General features: G+C 41.4%; 1 protein-coding gene across 8 annotated transcripts in view; it reads left to right on the forward strand.

Moving 5' to 3' along the window:
* The window catches only part of MAP2K4 (mitogen-activated protein kinase kinase 4), a 63,811-nt gene that overhangs the window by 34,600 nt on the left and 10,581 nt on the right, over nt 1–18,630 (forward strand). For all 8 annotated transcript variants that reach the window (XM_044453739.1, XM_044453741.1, XM_044453742.1 and 5 more), the window contains 6 exons: nt 657–831; nt 9,518–9,637; nt 11,369–11,488; nt 12,479–12,530; nt 16,354–16,481; nt 18,311–18,388. In XM_044453739.1, coding sequence (XP_044309674.1) covers nt 657–831; nt 9,518–9,637; nt 11,369–11,488; nt 12,479–12,530; nt 16,354–16,481; nt 18,311–18,388 — 673 coding nt within the window. The remainder of the gene's footprint in view (nt 1–656; nt 832–9,517; nt 9,638–11,368; nt 11,489–12,478; nt 12,531–16,353; nt 16,482–18,310; nt 18,389–18,630) is intronic.

Consider the following 18,630-nt stretch of genomic DNA (forward strand, 5'->3'; position numbering starts at 1 on the left):
GAAACTTAACACAACTGTGTAAGTCTGTTATCTGCCTTCCCCAAGTGGTTAAAAAAAAAAAAAAAACGCTTTGTAGCGTTTAAAATAAAAAAATTATTTTTTCAAAGAGGCAATGACAAAATGCATGTATTTTTGGACTTAAATGAAGGTATTATGTTTTTTAAGTTTGCAGTTTTCCATTAAAGTTGATGAATTCTCCTCAAAAACCCAATAATCACAGGTGTGAATTTTCTTTACGGTGTTAACAGTGGAGATAATAAAAGGACAGTGGTTAGCTATCAACCTATAATTACTCAAGATGTCCACATTTTCCAGCATAAGTTGTGCTAGCCTTGTGCATTTCATAGTATCCTGCCAGAACTCTAAAATAGTTTTATACAGGATTTTATAAACAACCAAAGAAATGAAAAGAAAATTGCTGTAATGTAAGACATTGACCAAGTCTTTTGTAGTAGCTATTAAAGTCTAGTCACCCCAAGTGAATCTCATCTCAGCCTCCCACTCTGTGCCCCCTATTTAGCTCCTTTCTGGAGTTTATATTTTTTTGCATTAGCCTTATGTGCACTCCTCTAAATAAATGCTTTTATTCAGTGCTGCTGAAAAAAGTTTCAAACTATTTAAAATGTGGAAAAATTCCTTCCCAAATTTTTTGACAGAGAGAGACTGAGAACACACAGCATTGAATCATCAGGAAAATTGAAGATTTCCCCTGAACAGCATTGGGATTTTACTGCAGAGGACTTGAAAGACCTTGGAGAAATTGGACGAGGCGCTTATGGTTCTGTCAACAAAATGGTCCACAAACCAAGTGGGCAAATTATGGCCGTTAAAGTAGGTGATGCCCATAATTATGTTTGTACTTCCAACAGCTGGGGCAAAACATGATGGAGAATTTAAAGTTCATCCATCTAGTACACAATAATTGTTCTTTTCTTCCTCCCACCCCTCCCCACTATATGGTCTATATTGGCTGACAGTACTGTGTTATTAATGGCTTATCTTGTGTGATATGTAAACTTCAAAGATAATACCTTTTAAAAGTATGCTTCTTTTTTGAAATGAGCATTCCTTTCAAATGACATGAAGAGATTGAAAGTCTGCTTTTCTATGGGATCTGAGACCTTTCACCTCTAGGTCACTGGTTTAAAGCTAGCTCATACTGGTAGGAAGTGCCATTCTGCAGCAGACAGTTCAGGGGCCTTTGTGGAACAAGAGAATTGCTTTCTGCAACTTAAGCCATGCTGCAGCAGTTTGCATTCCTTTTTGTAGCCACAAAGTATGTGGTGTGGAGGTGGAATAGATTCTGTTAACCATAATTCTTTGTGCTATTACACCTGTGTTCTTTCAGTGTGTTACTGGAGATTATCTGAGTTGTAAAAGTTTCTGTTTGGCATCTTTCATCAATTTTGTACTTGTTCAGACATAAACATTAAACTCTTAAATTCAGACATAACATTTGTTTTTAACAATATTGTACAATATTATCATAATTTGGCTGAGTTGGTTAGCAATTCTTTGAGAGTTGTCTGTAGGAAAAATACTTTTTTTGCTTTTAATAAGAATTAGTAAGAATTACTTGATGCTGTATCACCTTCACTGACAAACAAGAATAAGCTGTTTTTCTTCATTTTCTTGTAGAAATATTGTCTGCAACAATGGGTTCTAAAATAAGTTAATGCCAAGGCAGAGGCGAGTCTCTTGCTACGTGCCAGCATGTATATTATCTGGAATATACTCTGCTTGATCTAGGATTATTCTGTTAAGCAAACAGCTTAGAGAACAAAATACTTTTTTTTGCACAATGTGCTTTGGTCTTCTGGCAGGATAGGAGTAGAATTGGGTTTCACTGATGTGTTTAAGACTCTTAACTGTTCTTCACTTGACTTCTCTGGTAGCAGTGCTGAGTTCTCTGAACTACATCACTGGGCAATGGCTAGACAAAAATCAGTTCTCACTTATTCCTTGCTCTCCCAAAATTGGTAGGGTAAAATGTTCTCATCCTTTTTTTCCCTGTGCATCCACGATTATAGTGCATGACCACAATGTTGAGGACCAATATCTGGTTTTCACATAACAACAAATCAAGCTTTTATTACCAGATAGACAGCTGGGCTCCAGTGGAGTTTGCCACAGTAAACACAGACAGTGTGCCTCAAATGTTAAGAACAATTAAACAAAGAGTACAGGTGCCGGTACAGAGGCCAGTTTCACAAAGGTTCCTTAGAATAGTCTTGTTCCTTAGAATGTTCTTAAAGGATTCAGGTCTGCATTTTATGCTTTCCCTGTTCACTAAAGCAAATGCTGGAGTACAGCTGTCTTGTAAAGTGGCTCTTTGTATGATACACAATTGTTGTAATCACACTTAACATTTCAAGTTTGCATTTCAAGGATCGGAAGTATACAGTTAAATTTATATGTATATATGTTTCAGGCATTTTATATTGTCTTTCAATCATATTTCCAGAGCAGTTTACAAGAATGTATAAAACAGTAAAAACACAAACAAAATTATAATAAATGCAAAGGCTACAAGATCACAAAAGCAGCATGAAGCAGCAGTGTGTAAAAATGGCTTTTGTATACTACAAGAGTGCTACTGATTGGGATTTTTTGTAGCTTGTTTTTGAGATTGGCATATGTCAGCTATGCCAAGAAGGGTTACATGAGGGTTACAGAGAAATTAAAAACGCTATGGGCAGAGGCATAACTGAACTATTTATTTATTTATTGGCAAGCCTGTCTGAGTAAGCACATTATGTCTTATGCTAATTTTGTATTTCAGTTGATGTACTTCAGAGAACTTTGCCAGAAAGGACCAGCATAGGGGAATTCTGAGATGAAGAGGCAATTTAGATGAAACTTTATTGAACAGTAATGCCCTGTTAGTGGCAGAATTGTCATGTCCTAATAGATGGAAGAATTGAGGCTTTTCAAGTTGCTTGAGATGTGCATCTGTTACTTATTCACTTTAGTTCACTTGAGCCTAAGGTTCCTCATTGTATGTATCAATCGCCCATCAAATTATTTCCTGCAAGGCCAGATGTGTAAAGGTAGTTAAAATGTCTATTTAGATGTCCTGGGGCACAATCCTTTACCTTCTTACATCATTTTAGGAAACTGTAGGATTATTTTGGAGTTGAACCACTGAGATCAGTACTTGAACCCTGAAGGTCAAGCCCTCACCCCTTCCATCAAAGCCAGCATAGATTGAACCGCACTGGCTGACCACCCCCTTGAGTTGTGAATGGGCCTTGGGGTGGGGTGGGGGGGAGGTGGGGTATGTCAATTGTAATTGGTGCCCAAGCCTCCTTCCCTTTTTCCCATCTGTTGGTAAACCTAGATGATTGAACATGGCCATATTTGTTAAATTGCAAGATGTAAGGCATGGGGGCAGTGAAGTTTGCTGCTCCTGTATCTTGCACTGGATCCTTGTAACCCTTGGAGTTTGGAGGCATGTAAGCATCTACTGTAAGGGTGATAGAATTGCATGTCCAAAGTTGTTGTGAACTGCTCAGGATTTCTGGATTCCATTTCGTAAGTCTTTCATAGTTCCTTCTCTTCATTTGTTCCCTATCTGCATGGATGATCTCTTTCTGTCCTTTTCCACCTAATGCCTAAGCAGATACCATGTTTTCTATCCAATATTCAGTCTTGCTTTGTGCTTACCCTCTTGTATTTCTGCGGAGACACTGGATGTAGTGAGATACTGGAATGGTAGTTTTGGTTTTATTTAAAATACCTATATGCTCTACATTTTGGAGGCTGATGCTAGCCCACAAAGGGCTGGCTGGCTGGGACTGATGGGGAAGGATGGCCAACAGCAGCTCCACAAATGAGAGCGGGAAGGGGGCAGGCAAGAGGGAGGAGGCTCACTTGGGCTGCACTGCATCTCTAGGAAGACAGCCATATGGGGAACACTCTTCTTCCCAGCCACCACAGCCAGCAAGGCTTATGGCACAGTGCAATTCAGGACAAGCTCCCCCAGTGCCAGTAAGAAGGGTTTTCCCCCCATGATTATTTTTAAAAGCTAGCTTGTAAATATAATTGTCTTTGTTATCTATCTTTTCTTAAACATGTGATGTGATGAACATTTTTCACCTGGCATATAAGATGACCTGCCCTCAGATTTTTGCCTTGCTATTTCTGGTTTCGAGGGTCATCTTATATGCCAATCTATATGGAATATTTTGGAGGCAGTGAGAGCAACAAAGAAGCAGTATCTGACTGCTTCCATTCGGTCTTCCATTTGCAGCACAGTTGAGCTCTCTAGGATTGTCCAGGGCTTATTACATGCTGGTCCCAAGAACATCTTGGAGCTGTCTGAGGCCCACTATAATATATTTCCTAGGGACTTCCTGTATTCAGCAGGTTTTAGACTCTGGTGGTACAGCAGTTGAATCCACAGCACAGTCTGGTCTGATAAGTACAGCTGGAGGATATTGACAAGGTGCTTGGGCCTCTGTGCAGCCATGTGCGTACTGGATCCTTACTCCTTCTGGCTAATAAAAGCCAGTAGGGAGGGAACTGCCAGTTGGGCAAAAAGGTGATTAATGCCTCTGTACAAGGAGTTGTCCCAGGTCACCTGAAACAAGCAGGGGTGACATCACTCCTGAAAAAACTCTGCCTAAACCTGGAAGAACTCAATGATTTTTAGGCTGGTGGTAAATATCCTGTTCCTGGGCAAGGTTCTGAGTGGATGGTGGCCAACCAGCTCCAGGCACTCTTGGATGGGACTGATTGTTTGGATCCATTTCAGCTGGGGTTCAGGCCTGGTTTTGGTACAGCAACAGCTTTGGTCACCCTGCATGATGATGACCTATGCTGGGAGAGAGACGGGGAGTGTGATCCTGCTGCTTGCCCTGGATCTCTCAGTGGCTTTTGATATTCTCAGCCATGGTGTGCTTCCTGGACTACTGTCAGAGCTGGGAGTGAGACACTACATTGCAGTGATTCTGCCCCTATTTTGTTGGTAGGCTTCAGAAGATGGTACTTTGGGAATATAACTCTGCCCCTTGAATTCTGCATTTTGCATTTCCCAGGGGTCAGTCTTTTTCCCCATGCTGTTTAATGCTTACATAAAACTACTGAGTGAGGTCATCTGGAGTTTTGGAGTGTGTTGTCTTCAATATGTTAATGGCACACAGCTCTATTTCTCCTTTTCTTCTAGAGCAGGTATGCCTGTGTATGTGCTGAACTGATGCCTGGCAGTGACAATGAACTGGATGGGGGCTAACAAACAATCCAAACAAGACTGAGATGCTATCAGTGGGTGCTTCTTCTGACCAGATGATGGGAATCCAACCTGTTCTAGATGAGATTGCACTCCTCTTGAAGGAGCAGGTTTATAGCTTGCGGGCGCTCCTTGAGCCGGCTTTGTCACTTGAGGCCCAGGTGACTTCAGTGGCCCAGAAGTCCTCCTGCCAGGTTTGGCTGGTGGGTTACCTATGCCCCTTTCTGGACAGAGATAGCCTATCAGTGATCTATGCTCTAATAATCTCTAAATTAGAGTAGTGCAGTGCACTCTATGTGGGGTTGCCCTTAAAGACAGTTTGAAAGCTGCAGCTTGTGCAGAATGTGGCAGCCAGACTGATAATAGGAACTGAATAACACCAATTCTGACCTGCTTGCACTGGCTGCCTGTATCTTTCTGAGCCCTGTTCAAGGTGCTGGTTTTAATCCATAAAGCCTTACGTGGCTTGGGGCCACAATACCTGATGGAACCCCTCTGCTGAGCTCTTCTGTCTGGACGCTACAACAAAGTGCTGGGCCTGTCTCTGATGCAACCTCTGAGGGAGGCTCAGCTGAGCACTTTTTCAGTGGTGGCCTCCCAGTCATGGAACAAGCTCCCCAGTGAGTGAGGTGCAACCTTGCTATCTTTTTGGTGCCAGGTAAAGACTGTCCTCTACTGCAGAGCATTTAGGAAGCTTCTGGGGCCTGCTAGCTGTCACATGGGTCTATTTTCTTCTTTTTTCTTCTTCTTTAAGTTTTACACACACGCGCGCGTGCACACATGCCTGTTTAATATGTGGTTTAAAATTTTGTAAACTTTTATGACATTTCAAATACAATGGTTCTTTTTAATGTGCTTTGTGAACTGCCCAGAGAGTTTCAGCTGTTGAGTGGTATAGAACTTAAACAGATAGATGAAATGGAAAATAAGGTTCCAGAATATCAGGAAGAGGCTTCAGGAATAGATGGGAGCTAAGTCAGAAAACTGCTGAGATAAACTGCAGTTTTGCCAAGGTTCTAAACCCGAACAGAGCACTATGAAGGTCTTTTATGCATGGGATCGTGGTATTGCCTGGGAGTATGCAACTCAGAGAACGTCTGGCACACAAAGTCTAGGGCAACTTCAAAATCTAAGAATGGTTAAATACAGAGTGATGAAGGTTAGAGCACCTTGGTGCATGTATGAACTAGGTAATGCTAGAATGCTAAAGAACACTGGGAGAAGGAAAAATTTATGGAAGGCATTTCATTTCTAGATGCATTTTGGAGTCATCACTTCATCATCTAGGTAGCAGGCAGCTCCTTATTTGGATTATTCCCCCACATAGCTTCCCAAACAAATTGACACTTTGTCACTTCTGGCCTTGAATGTGCAAGGATTTTATGGCTTTGGAATAGTTTTCCCAGAAGACTTGCATCCTGTCTCTAGAACAAAGAACAAAGTGAACTCTACCTATCCCTCCTGTTGTAACATTCCCAGGTGGCTTGAAAGTATAGTTTTTTGATGGGAAGAAGTCAGGGTGTTTCTGTCCCAAATGTCAACATACAGACTTTTATAACAACAGCAAAATTACTGTTGCTATAGCAATCAGTGGGTGTTCTATGTGAATGCTTGGAGTCAAACTGCATGTTAGTGTTAAATGCATAACTAATTGATCTGTTTGAAATTGTAAACATCTCTTTCTGAAGAAACATACATCCCTTTGGATCTGAACCATGAGGAAGGGCTTATTCTTTGCTCCCATACTATTCCCCCTACAACATTATCCCACAAAGCTGGTATTTGCTGTAAAAGTTGACAAGTAAACAGTGCAGGGTAGAAAAGTAACATGACCCAGCTGCTCCACGGCCCCAGTATGGACTGGAGGGTCTTTCTTTTCTAAAGAAAGAGTCACAGCCACTTCTAAGCAGGTTAGTTAAGAATGTCTTTAATGTAGTATGCAGCCTGACCCTTGGCAACATCTGTCATGTTTTCGGTACCATCACATGGCTTGTCGGAAGGGTTCCAGCTGTGACCTGGAGGTGAAAGGTTCTGTTGTTTATTTCCTGCTCTTCTGAGCCATCTGCTGTTGCTGTGCCGTCTTCATGTCTGCTCATAATTGCAAGGCCAGGTTAGAGGACCCCTGCACAATTTGTTCTGTTTAGAAATTATTGGAGATACAGTGCTGCACTGCTGTGAATGGTTATCATTCTGTTCTGAAATTTGGTATAACAGTAAAGTTTCATAGCAGAGGATTTCAGCACATTAGTGCAGATGAATGCAATTCCAGGTTGTAGCTTTGAATTGCTAATTAGCTGAATTACCTATGTGGGGGGCCTGATCTGAAAGAATGCTATTGCCAAGACCAAGGGGACAGACACACTGTGTTCTCTGTTAAAGAAAGGGTGTATTCATAGGGTTAGGAAATGGATTGTCTTTAATTGATAACAAAAATACTTAAACCATAAAAGAATATTCCATGATGGTTGTAATGACTGCAGCATACTCTGGAGTGAGGAAGATGATCTTACTACTGAAAAAGAGGGATGCCATCTGTTGCCATCTATAGTTGCTGTCCACACAATTTAAATTTCATTTACACCCACACACCATGCACTACTATGAATTCAGTGGCATCACAACAGCATGTTGTGCTGGGATTGTTTTACATTTTCTTACAAGATAATTGCATCTCAGATATCTTGTACTATTGTACATGCATTTAACTTTGCACAGCTTTCATTGATAAAAAGGCACTATATAGAACTCCACTGACTTTTGTTTTCATGTACTGCATCTTTCTAATAGAGTGATAATTCTGTCAGTACTCCTGTTCTGGCTTACAATGAGTAATCTAAAATATCAGTGGGTTATTTAAACCATGATTACCTGTAGCACCCCAAGCTGCTAGTTACCACATTCAACCCCCCACTTACTTGTCTTGTGTATAGATCTGGCAAACACAGACTATTCAATAGTTAAAATAACCCTCACAGAACCCATGATCTGTTCTAGAATTATACAATTGTTGTATATCCCTTGTTTAATCCTCACTTGCCAGGTTTGTACAACATGGCAATCCCCCAGTAGGGCTTGTTTATGCCAAATAAAGATCATACGTGCCACAAACTTTCCAGGGGTTTAATAAACTTTAGTTGGCTGTTTTGTTGTGTCAAATCAGGAAATGGAATAATTTTCTGTGCCTCTAAAATTACAGGGAAAAGTGCACTGAACTGTAATACTGTTTCCTACTCTACTAACCATGACAAAAAAATCTGTATCATAAGCAATTTATAATCACTCTCTGCTTAGATAAGATCAATTCATTTTTTCAAAGGGTGTATCAGTGCACTTGCCGCCATTATTTGATATTTCTTTTCTAAATTTTATGATTAAAATCATCTGCATTTATTTCTCTTTCAAAATATGTTATGAAAATATTTGCAAGAACTTTTGTTTGCCAAAGAAAGAAGTGCTGCCAGCCTAGACGTGAGTGGTTCAGGCTTCCTTCTTGTCCTGAACAAAACACATTATAGTCTGTAGGATGGAGTGGACAACTTGTAGTCCTCAAGATTTTGTGGCCTACAGTGCCTGCCATCCCTTACTACTGGCTTTTCTAGCTAGGATAATTGGGAGTTACATGCCAAAACATCTGGAAGGGTACACATAGAAATCTTGTCTGACTTTACAATGTAGATTACTCATGTTCCCCAGAATGTAGTATTTTATTTATAAATGGAACATTTCAGTCTCTCTTCTATGCTTATCAGAATAATATTTCTGATTCATCTAGCTAAACTAGTTAAAATAGCGCTTCTCAAACTTTTAGACTTGCACCATTTTGTTGAGCATGCTTAATTTCCACCCAGCATGAAAAGGATGTGCCATTTGGAGCAAGTGGCTGCATAGTTAGCCATTTCTCTGACAGCAGGTCAATCCTACCCTCTCCTCCTCACCTGGCAATTGATAATGAAAGGGCATGTGGTAAATGTAACAGTTCACTGACTTGTTAGCAAGGGGTTACTTCACCCTGAGTAACTTTTTGAAGGAATAGTAGTTTCTTACCATGTTATCACTGTTTCAGGAATCAAATGCTACTCAAATTCTGCTCAATTAGTTTAGTTTAAAGCAACTAGTTACATTCCTTTCTGTTGGAGTAAGGAACTTGGCAAGCTAGAATTTTGCCCAGTTGAGAATGTTTTAAATTAATAACAATATCCTTTTATAGTATATGGTAACCACCTGTCTAGTAATGACTCTTCACTTCCATAGCTGATAATAATGTATCTCCCCCTCTTCTTCTTTCAGAGAATTCGGTCAACGGTGGATGAAAAGGAACAGAAGCAGCTTTTAATGGATTTGGATGTAGTTATGCGAAGTAGTGACTGCCCATATATTGTTCAGTTTTATGGAGCACTCTTCAGAGAGGTGGGCAGAGATTTGCTTAATCTGTAAAATATTTAGTTAATGCATTTCAGGTTTTTAAAATGAGAAATGAAATATATTAATTTGAGGGACAAACAGTTGCCAATATGTTGGCTAAGCTAGGTTCACCTATTTACCTGAAAGAGATGAAGGAAAAGAAATGTTATTGTTGGATCAGATCTAAGAGTTGAATTCAAGAAAGTCTGTTTTCAGTGTTTTATCTATGAGGTTTTTTATGGTCTTATACTCTACAACATAAGATCAGAAGGTATGGCTTTTAAACTTTCCATCTTATATTTCATAACATTCCTAAAGCTTGGGGTGGTGTACATGTCCCCTCCCCGCATTTTTTTAAAACAGTACCATGCAGCAGGTTAGGCTGAGTGATAGTAACTGCCCTATGGTTACTCCGTGAGTTTCATGGATCAATGAGTAGTTGAAGCCTTGTCTTCCTGGGCCTAGTCCAACGCCCAAACTACCACACCTTGCTAACTCTTCAGGAAGGACTTTCTACATCATGTGGCAACTCCTGAACAATAACCATGAATTCACTGTATACTGCAGAGGATCCTGAGGGAAAGGTTTGGGAAACAGAATTGGCTGGGGTTGTTGAGCCTCATCTTCTCTCCGTATGAATGAAGCGTGTTCTCTGGTAACACATAGCCAGGGAGGTTTGGTAGTGGCTACGCAACTAGGCTAGGGAAGTTTGCCTACTTGACTCATTCTTCTCACGAAAGTGCCTAGTAAGCTTCCAAGGAACCTCAGTGCACATGCATGCATGTCCATCCTTTCCCCCAAGAAGGCCAAGGTGGCAACTCCAGTCTTCCTCCTCCTCTCCAAATTATCCTCACAATGACCCTGTACAGTAGGCTGAAGTGCAGTGACTTCAGCCAGTTCATAGACAAGTGGAGACTTGATCTGGGTCTCACTAGTAGCAGTCCAGTTTTCTAACCACTCCACAATACCTTTGTTTGACTTTAGGGATCATTCCCACAGCCCACCGCATTCAGCAGGTTTCCCTAATCCTATTTATAGCATCATAGGGCTAGATGAACTGCAGTGGAGAAGAGGTGGCAGAGAAGCCTGCCAGAAAATACAGCTCATCTAGCCTAAATCTATGGGTCTGAATCTGGATCAAATTCATATATGAACAAATTAAAAAATCCATTATATACATGATTGTTTAAATAAGGTTAATGACACACTATTTGAGAGTTAAACAAGTTGAATTGGAACCTTGGCAGTTATTTGTTTGATGGTTTGAGTGGGATGAAGCAAGATTCTGATATCTGGATATAGGAAACTGGCTGCATACATTGGAAGGTCCAAGGAATGGCAAGTCAATAGTATGTCACTATTAAATGGTAAAAGACTGGTCTGAAAGATCTGTTTTGGATCAGGAAGCCACAATGCTCTTCGTAGTTATAAGAGAGTGATACATGCAACATAACCCATATGTCACATTTTTTAATTAGTCCAAGTGTCATTTGGAAAAAGATGAAGCAGAATGTTTTGTCAGGCAGAATGGCTTTGAATTTGTTTACAGAAAGGTGTTTGTTTACATTTATGCAAGAATGTTCTGTTCTCTCTGCCTTAGTAAGACAGGATTTGCACTAATAGTGTATTCCAGCTATCTTTTTCCATCCTAAGTAACAAAGTGCTTCCCATTAAGCACCCCAGAATTTTATTTTAGTTTGAAAATATTAAAATTGTATTTCCTTATCTCTTTTTTAGGGTGACTGTTGGATCTGTATGGAGCTCATGTCTACCTCGTTTGATAAATTTTACAAATATGTATATAGTGTATTAGATGATGTTATTCCAGAAGAAATTCTAGGCAAAATTACTTTAGCTGTAAGTTGGTTTTGTGTTTTTATTACTGCCATTTTGTGTGTGCTTCCCAAATCCAGCTTCCCCATCTCCTTCTGCAGGTATTCCAGGGGACACTGTGGGGGCATCAAGCTTTCTCCTCTCCTGCCATTACTTGAGAGCAGCACCAGGGGCAGGAGAGGAAGAACAGGGAAGCAGCTCTTGCATCAGGCCACTCACAGGGAGCCTGAAGCTGTGGCTGTCCCAGGCCAAAGGGGTGGCCTTGGGGACTGGAGGGAGCAAAACTTTCCTGACCTGGAAACAGCAGGTTGGGATGTCAAGGGCAAACAATCAGTCCCACTCTGCTGAGATCCAAGCTGGATTCTGCTGGGCCTTTTCTGGGGGAGATGCAGCAGAAAGTAACTGCTCCCCTCCCCACATTGACCACCATGGTGGCCACTCAGCAGTTGCTTTGGGGAGTAGCATAGGCACATTCTTTTGGACCTCTGCTAGAAACCATCAGAACACGCCTCATCCACCCATTGCTTGAGCACCCGCCTTGGCAAGCAGCAGTCTGCTGCATGCCGGCCACTTGCATGGGTGGTATGCAGCCGATACTGGTGCCTCCTGAAGACCTGATTGGGGCTTGTGCAGGCAGCATGTGGTAGTGAAGGAGCTGATGGCAGCTGCCCAAGGAAGTGCTTTTGAGACCCCAAGCAAAATACTTGAATGAAAAGGGATACTCAGGAGGCAGGAGAGGTTCTGCCACATAGGACATTGGGATATGTGCTGGAGGTGTCAGGAGGACTGAGGGAGGGAACAACTAACCATTGCTTCATTTGCTTGATGTAATGAGCAAACCTACCCTCCTTAATGTTACTGCTATTTCATATATGAAGGAATGCTTTTACACTTCTGCCTCCTCTAAGTTTTGTGGGAGTCACCCTGATTAGCATTTGTTGATTCTGAATTGTGTAATATCTTTACTTTCGTTGCATAGATTTTCTTCCATAAAGCCTTCTGTTTTTGTTCTAGACTGTGAAAGCACTAAACCACTTAAAAGAAAACTTGAAAATCATTCACAGAGGTAGGCTTGGCTGATTTGTCTTTTCTATAGAAAGAACTCATCTTTCTGTTACAACTCTGGACTTTTTGATACAATATGGCTACCCTAAGAAGCCTATTGGAAACATCTTCCATGTTGCAAGTCATTATCACATGTGACATCACAGTGTTGATTTAATTAACTCTTTTTAAAGTAATCAGGTATTCTTGCCTTCCACTAACTAGCTAACTGTACTTATTCCATCAGACCTTCGTCTGATGGAAGTAGAGTTTTAGTTCTGACCTCTTGCTTTTATCTGTTGAATTTATCTTTTAACTGTTACTGGTTACTGGCTTGGTTCCTAATTAGCACTCCATCGGCAAGATTGTCTTCTCCATGGAGTTCCACTGGAGGGATGTTCTTGGCAGTGGACAAGCTCTGAAAATCTTCTACAAATGATTGTGTGTGGAGAAGAGGGAGATGACACTGGGGGTTTATGAGTGGAGGGAAAATCAGTAGAAATTGCTTTCCCTTCTTTTCCTCCAGCAGATTGGAGCCTCTTCTGCAGAATAAAGGGGGTTGTCTATTTGCAGAAGAGAACTAAGAATCCCATTCACTGCATTTTTGTTGCTGTTCGGTCACACAGTCATGCCCAACTCTTCATGACCCCATGGACTATAGCACGCCAGGCCCTCCTGTCCTCCACGATTTCCTGGAGTCTACAATTCATGTTCATTGCATGAGTGACACTACCTAACCATCTCCTCCTCTGCTGTCCCCTTCTCCTTTTGCCTTCAGTCTTTTCCAGAATAAGGGTCTTTTCCAATGAGTCCTTCCCTCTCATGTGGCCAAAGTATGCAAGCTCCAGCTTCAGTATCTGCCCTTCTAAAGAACAATCAGGGTTGATTTTCTTTAGGATTGACTGATGTGATCTCCTTGCAGTCCAAGGGACTCTCGGGAGTCTTGTCCAGCATCACAATTCAAAGGCTTCAATTCTTCGGCACTCAGTTTTCCTTACAATCCAACTCTCACAGCCATATATTACAATTAGGAAAACCATAGCTTTGACTATACAAACCTTTGTCAGCAAGGCAATGTCTCTGCTTTTTAGTATGCTGTCTAGGTTTGTCATAGCTTTCCTCCCAAGGAGCAAACATTCCAGTTTGTGATTCTTCCAGACTGGCATTTCATATGATGTGCTCTGCATATCAGTTAAATAAGCAGGGTGACAGTATACAGCCCTGTACTCTAATCCCAATTTTGAACCAACCAGTTGTTCCATGTCCATTTCTAACTGCTGCTTCTTGACCCACATACAGGTTTCTCAGGAGACAGGTAAGGTGGTCTGGTACTCTCATCTCTTCAAGAACTTGCCACAATTTTTTGAGGTCCACACAATCAAAGTTTTTAGCAGAGTCAATGAAGCAGAAATAGATGTTTTTCTGGAACTCCCTTGCTTTCTCCATAATCCAGTGAATGTTGGCAATTTGATCTATAGTTTCTCTGCCTCTTCGAAACTCAACTTGTGCTTCTGGTAGTTCATGGTTCACATACTGTTGAAGCTTAGCTTGTAGGATTTTGAGCATAACCTTGCTATCGTGTAAAATGAGTGCAATGGTGCAGTAGTTTGAACATTCTTTGGCATTGCCCATCTTTGGGATTGGAACATAAACTGGCTTTTTCCAATCCTGTGGCCACTGTTGAGTTTTCCAAATTCACTGGCATATTGAGTGTAGCATTTTAACTGCATCACCTTTTAGGATTTGGAGTAGCTCAGCTGGAATACCATCACCTCCGCTAGCATTGTTGTTGCCAAGGCTTCCCAAGGCCCATTTGACTACACCCTCCAGGATGTCTGGCTCAAGGTTGTCTGGAATTCTGCATTCAGTTGGGTGTATCTTTCCCTTTCTCCTCTGCCTTTCACTTCCCCTCTTTCTTCAGCTATTTGTAAAGCCTCCTCAGACAGCCATTTTGCTTTCTTGCATTTCTTTTTCTTTGGTATGGTTTTAGTTGCTACCTCCTGTGCAATGTTGCAAACCTCCGTCCATAGTTCTTCAGGCACCCTGTCTATCAGATCTAATTGCTTTAATTATGCTGTGAGCCGCCCCGAGGCTTTGTTGCGATGGGGGCGGCATAGAAATGTTTTAAATAAATACTTCCTTAAATCTATTTGTCATCTCCACTGAATATTCATAAGGAATATGATTTAGGTCATATCTGAGTGGCCTTGTGGTTTTCCCTACTTTCTTCAATTTAAGCCTGAATTTTTCAACAAGAACTCACAGCCAGCTCCTGGTCTTGTTTTTACTGACTGGAAAAAGCTTCTCCATCTTTGGCTGCAAAGCACATAATCAGGCTGGTTTCGGTGTTGACCGTCTGGTGATGTCCATGTTTAAAGTCACCTCTTGGGTTGTTAGAAAAAAGTGTTTGCTATGACCAGCATGTTGTTTTGACAAAACTCTTGTAGCCTTTGCTCTGATTCATTCTGTACTCCAAGGCCAAACTTAGATGTCTGTTATTCCAGTTATCTTTTGACTCCCTTCCTTAGCATTCCAATCCCCCATGATGACAAGGACATAATTTTTTCACATTATTTTTCGAAGGTGTTGTAGATTTTCATTGAATTGGTCAACTTCAGCCTCTTCAACATCAGTGGCTGGGGCATAGACTTGGACTACTATGATGATGAGTGGTTTGCCTTGGGATTCGAACTGAGATCATTCTGTCATTTTGGAGATTGTACTGCAGTACTGCTTTTCCTATTCTTTTATTGACTATGATGGCTACTCCATTTCTCCAGTAGTATATATGACAGTCATCTGAGTTAAATTCACCCATTCCTGTCCATTTTAGTTCACTGATTCCCAAGATGTAGATGTTCAGCCTTGTCTTCTCCTGTTTTATCACATCCAGCTTACCTGGATTGATAGATCTTGCATTCCAAGTTCCTATGCAATTTACAGCATCGAACATTCCTTTCACCACCAGATACATCTGCAACTTAGTGTCCTTTTGGCTTTGACCCTGTTGCTTCACTCTTTTCTGGCGCTACTTGTACTTGTCCTCCACTCTTCCCCAGTAGCACATTGGACACCTTTCAACCTGAGGGGATCATCTTCCAGCGTCATATCTTTTAGCCCTTGGATACTGACCATGGGGTTTTCATGGGAAAGATACTGGAGTGGGTTGCTGTTTCCTTCTCCGGTGGATCCATTTGGTCAGAGCTCTCCACTATGACCTGTCCATCTTGGGTGCCCCTGCACGGCATAGCTCGTATCTTCATTGCAGTACGCAAGCCCCTCCACCACGGCAAGGCAGAGTTCCATGAAGGGGACTGCATTTTTAAGAGCTTATAATTTATTTTTAACTTTAAACTGTTACTAGTTGCCCTGAGTACTGCAGCTGTAGAAATACTGGGTTATAAATTCTCTGACATAAATACATAAAATACACAAGGCAGCTACAACTCATTTGTAATATAACCAGTATGCTTTTAAGCTGTTCAGTGGGATGTGTACATGTACTGTGGACTACATACAAAGTTTTTGTAAAGGATAAGGACAGTTTTGGGGGACAAACTTTGCAGGAACTGGACAGGGACCTCTGTGATTCTGATGGACCACAAAAGCTTTCATCACCCTCAGTCTTGGTTATTTCTGGACTGCTGGGTTAGGCTGGCACTTGTAAGCAATTTTGCTAGTGGTTCAGAAGGTGGTGCTGTTTGAGGAAGAAGTGCTTAGCATGCACATGTCTTCACTCCTGATTTCATGTCTTGTGCTGTATAGCTTTTAGCAGTGTTAACTGAAGTACTTTGTCTGCAGTCTACCTGATTAAAGGAGCATCTGATTGTCCACCTCCCTTTCAGATATTAAACCTTCCAATATTCTTCTGGACAGAAATGGAAATATTAAACTCTGTGATTTCGGCATCAGTGGACAACTTGTAGATTCCATTGCCAAAACCAGAGATGCTGGGTGCCGACCATATATGGCTGTAAGTAGGTTTCAAAACTTACCTGCAGTGGGTGAGGTATGAATGGGAATGGGAGTCCTTTGTGTCATTCTCCTTGCTGTGCAGATTAATCCTAAATAATCAGTAGCTTCATTCCCAACCATCCTGGATAGCCTTCCAAATTCAAAATTCTGATCAGCTGGCATCCTTGCAGAGAGGTTCAGGACTTCTCACCGCAAGGTGCCAGCTTTCCCTGGGGTTTGCTTATCCTGTTTATCACTTTTTGTTGTAAAAACCTACTTTTCTATTTCACTATCTCTGTGCCTTGTGAATAGATCACACACATATTTTTATTAAATCTCTTTTTAATACATACCCCTGCTTCACAAATTCAGTGCATTTGTCTCCCACTCGTGCTTTGCCTAGAAAGGAATGGGGTAGGGGAGAGGGAACTCAAGTTTTTTCAGAGCTCCGAGGCTTAGCAGAAGTTATTACTGTACAAAGATACAAGTTAGCATGGAAATTCTTCTCAAATGAATTAAGGCTGAGAGCTACCCAGTAAATGTCCTGATGAAATAGGGGTTTTTTTATTAGCCCAGATCAGTAAAGTTTCACAGACTCTAAAATGTGCTAAACAAGTTAGTAGTGAAAGAGAATATTGGCACTGAAATAATATCAGGCAGGTGCTTACCCTTGATTCCTGAGCCTGTGGAGCCCTTTATTAGCTAACTCGACGCGTCAGGGGGCTTGATGTGAGATTCAAGCTCACAGACAGTAAGAAACAGAACACATTCCTATATTTGTTAGTCTTTAAGTAATATGTGGCTCTTCACTGTTTGGATTAATTCTTAAATACTTGTAGTATAGTATAAGTAATTGTCCACTGATCTCAAATGCAGAAATGGTGGGATGCAGCTATTCTAAACAATGGACTTCAATAATGTGTCTAGCCTACAGAGTTCGCTGTCCTGACCCCTGATCACACAATACAGCCACACCACAATCGGCAATGGGAGAATTATGATGAGAAGGAAGATTCTCTTAGCATGAAGTAACATTAAGTTGCCTTGATTATGATGAATCAGGATAAGGTAGTGCAACATGTAGGCCAAGGTTGCATTTTGCCATTCCATCATCACTCCATGAAAACATGGAACGGGATGTTGGACACAGAATTTGGCATAGCAGGAATGCCTGCTTCCATTTGAAAAACAGAATACATTATTCGTTTTAAAGTTGTTAGGGTAGACTTGGAAATCAGTAGGTGATGCCTCAAAATCTGAGGAGCCAGGGTGGGGGCAGAGAATGTAGCTCAAGGACTGAGGGCAAAATTACTAGCCCCTCTTACTTTGCCCCCCACCAAAAAAAAAAAAGCAGCTGCAGTGCCCTGGTCCAGAACCTGGTCCTGAACTGGATCAGAATCCCATGCCCGTCTCCTGCCATCATCTCCTTCGCAGCTGGTGTTTGACAGCTATTGCTAGCAAATGGGGCCTTCAGGGGCAGATGGCTGGAGTCCCATGATTGCATTTTACTTGCAAATAAAATAACTGTGTTTTAAATAGTATGTTTATGAAAACATGTACTTTGGCTTGAAAAAATTACTAGTGGTGCTTCTTGCATCTTAACAGGGATAAAGGATGGATTGTCCTTATGCAAAATAAGCAGGTGCATCCATATTGTCTTTATATCATAATTCAAATGGTGCCCAGAACCTGGGTTACAAAGCAGCTGAATTCCAATTGCCAAACATACACAGAGTCCTGCTTCAGAATTCTGATTAAGGGACTGGTGGTGTGGGATTAATCCTACCACAGTATGGCAGGTTGTAATTTCTCTGTAATTTCCATCTGGCAAATCTCTTCTTATTTCAGCCAGAGAGGATAGACCCCAGTGCATCTCGGCAAGGATACGATGTCCGCTCTGATGTCTGGAGTTTAGGGATTACATTGGTAAGTGGAAAACATTTAGGGCTTTGCATGCTATTTTACTAAAGATGTGGCAGCTACTTGTGGCACAACTGTAGGACTTGGGACATGCACAAGCTTGATAGGAATTACTCTTGTGGACAGAGCTTGTGTAGCTCCTCTGAATGCCAGGCCGGCTCCTGCTTTTCTCTACAGTGAATTTTGGGCTGCCTTGATCCTTAGTGAGTATGGTCTGTCACTAGGAGGCAGCAGTGCATGGTAAACCT

Source organism: Varanus komodoensis, unplaced genomic scaffold (genome assembly GCF_004798865.1).
Source record: "Varanus komodoensis strain SLA01 unplaced genomic scaffold, ASM479886v1 scaffold7_1, whole genome shotgun sequence".
Lineage (NCBI taxonomy): Eukaryota > Metazoa > Chordata > Lepidosauria > Squamata > Varanidae > Varanus > Varanus komodoensis.